General features: G+C 68.2%; 1 protein-coding gene across 1 annotated transcript in view; it reads left to right on the forward strand.

Annotated features, from left to right (window-relative positions):
* The window catches only part of NUDT14 (nudix hydrolase 14), a gene marked incomplete at its 5' end in the record, with an annotated part of 3,618 nt that overhangs the window by 1,133 nt on the left and 732 nt on the right, over positions 1 to 1,753 (forward strand). Inside the window, one exon of the mRNA XM_015566748.1 lies at positions 561 to 627. Within this exon, the coding sequence (XP_015422234.1) occupies positions 561 to 627 (67 nt within the window). The remainder of the gene's footprint in view (positions 1 to 560; positions 628 to 1,753) is intronic.

A 1,753-nucleotide genomic window follows, 5' to 3' on the forward strand; every position in this document is an offset into this window, starting at 1 on the left:
GGGCTGGGGAAGGTTGGAGGAAACCCACCCAGGTCGTGATCCAGGCCGGAACCTGGGGCCTGGGAGCTGGTTCTGGGGCAGGCTGGGCCCATGCGCCTGCCCTGCGGCCCCCAGCCCTGTGGGGCGGGCTGTGGCAGCTGCTGCTGACAGATGCCTCCACTTCCTGTGGGATTAAGAATGGGGCCCTGGGGGTGGGGGTGTCACAGATCTGCTCTGACAGGGGCTCAGGGATGAGGGAAAGGCTGTGTCCTGGGCAGGGGAGGCCCAGCTCTCCTGGGCAGGGGGACGAGGTGTGGCCTGGACGCTGGACTTCAGGGCCAGCCCCGCCAATGTCCAGATGCCCCCCCCCCCATTGCCCACATCCCATGAGGCCCACCGCTGGGGCCATCTTTGCAGGACAGGATGTTGGGGGGATGCCCACCCCTGCCTGGGGCCCACTGCGACGGTCCGGACCTCAGGGGAGTCTGGGGCAGGAGGGCCTCAGTGCCCTGCACGCACTGAGCTGGGCGCCTTCTCCGGAGGCTGGGCCTGCACCCCTAGGGCTCTGTCTCCCCGCCCAGCGCCGGGGCACACAGTGGTGGGCTGGGCGCCCCGACCCAGTGTCAGCAGCCCCCAGGCCTCCTTGGGGTAGGAGGTGAGCCACAGGGTCCTCCATGTTCAATGGATTGAGGCTTTCCTTGCCGAGGGTTGGATGTCTGGGTGTGAGGGGCCTCTGAGCATGCTCTGCAGTGTCCTCCGTGGGGCCCGCCAGCAGCTACTTGTCCCCTGAGCGTGCTGGGGACTGGGAGACGTCAAGGGCCTGCCCTGGGGTAGGGGCTGGTTTGGGGGGTGGGTAAGGAGGAAGGCAAGTGGGGGTCCTGGCAGAAGGGCTTCACATGCAGGGCTTCTGGGCTATGCCCGGTCCCCAGGGTGCTGGGGAGCCATGGAAGGTGGTGGACAGTGAGCAGCCTGCTCAGACTTGCATTTTGGAGCCGAGGGGGGCTGTGGGGAGCAGGATTGCGGTGGGGCTGGAGTGCAGATCAGGCTGTTGTCCCTGGGGGCCTCCCGGGGCTGAACAGACAGCAAGGCCCGGTGGTGAGCCGGGCCACTTGCCTGCAGTCCCAGGTGACAAGTCCCAGGCCCCCGCCTGAGGTCAGGCTGCGAAATGACTGAGGGAGGGAGGAGGCGGTGCCCGGCCTGGCCGGGCATGTTCAGAGGCCACGCCCGTCTCTTCAGAGCCGGAGGAAGCAGACTGGAAACCCCACAGACGGGCTTCCATCAAAGGCAGCCCGTGCCGCCGGCGGAAACGGGCCATCAGGAAGGGTCTGAGGGAGATAAGGGGATGGAGGGCAGAGGAAGCAGCTGGGCGAGGTCAGTGAGGGGCCCTCCTGGAGGTGGGGCGTGAAGGCCGCGGTCCTGCTCCCTCCCCATGTGCCGGACGTCTCCCAGGGCAGCCGCCGCCGCCGACCTGGGCCCCCCTGACTCCCCAGACATCCCCCCTTGATTCCCTTCTCCCCCTGTGCCCATTATGGGCCTGGGATCCAGACTGGCCCGTGCACCGCCCTGTCTCGCAGCCAGCAGTCCCTACGCTGCCCACTCCTGCCCCCCACCAGCTGGTCAGGCCGCTGCCCTTGGCGCTGGCCTCCCTCCTGGGCACCGTACCCCTTCTGGCCGGCACCCATTGCGAATGGAACCCTCATGCTCTCGGGTCGAGGGCCCTTGGGCGTGGGATTGGGCTGCCTCCGCACCTGCTGCCCCCAGCGTGGTGTCCTGC

The sequence above is a fragment of the Myotis davidii genome, unplaced genomic scaffold, assembly GCF_000327345.1.
Source record: "Myotis davidii unplaced genomic scaffold, ASM32734v1 scaffold472, whole genome shotgun sequence".
NCBI lineage: Eukaryota > Metazoa > Chordata > Mammalia > Chiroptera > Vespertilionidae > Myotis > Myotis davidii.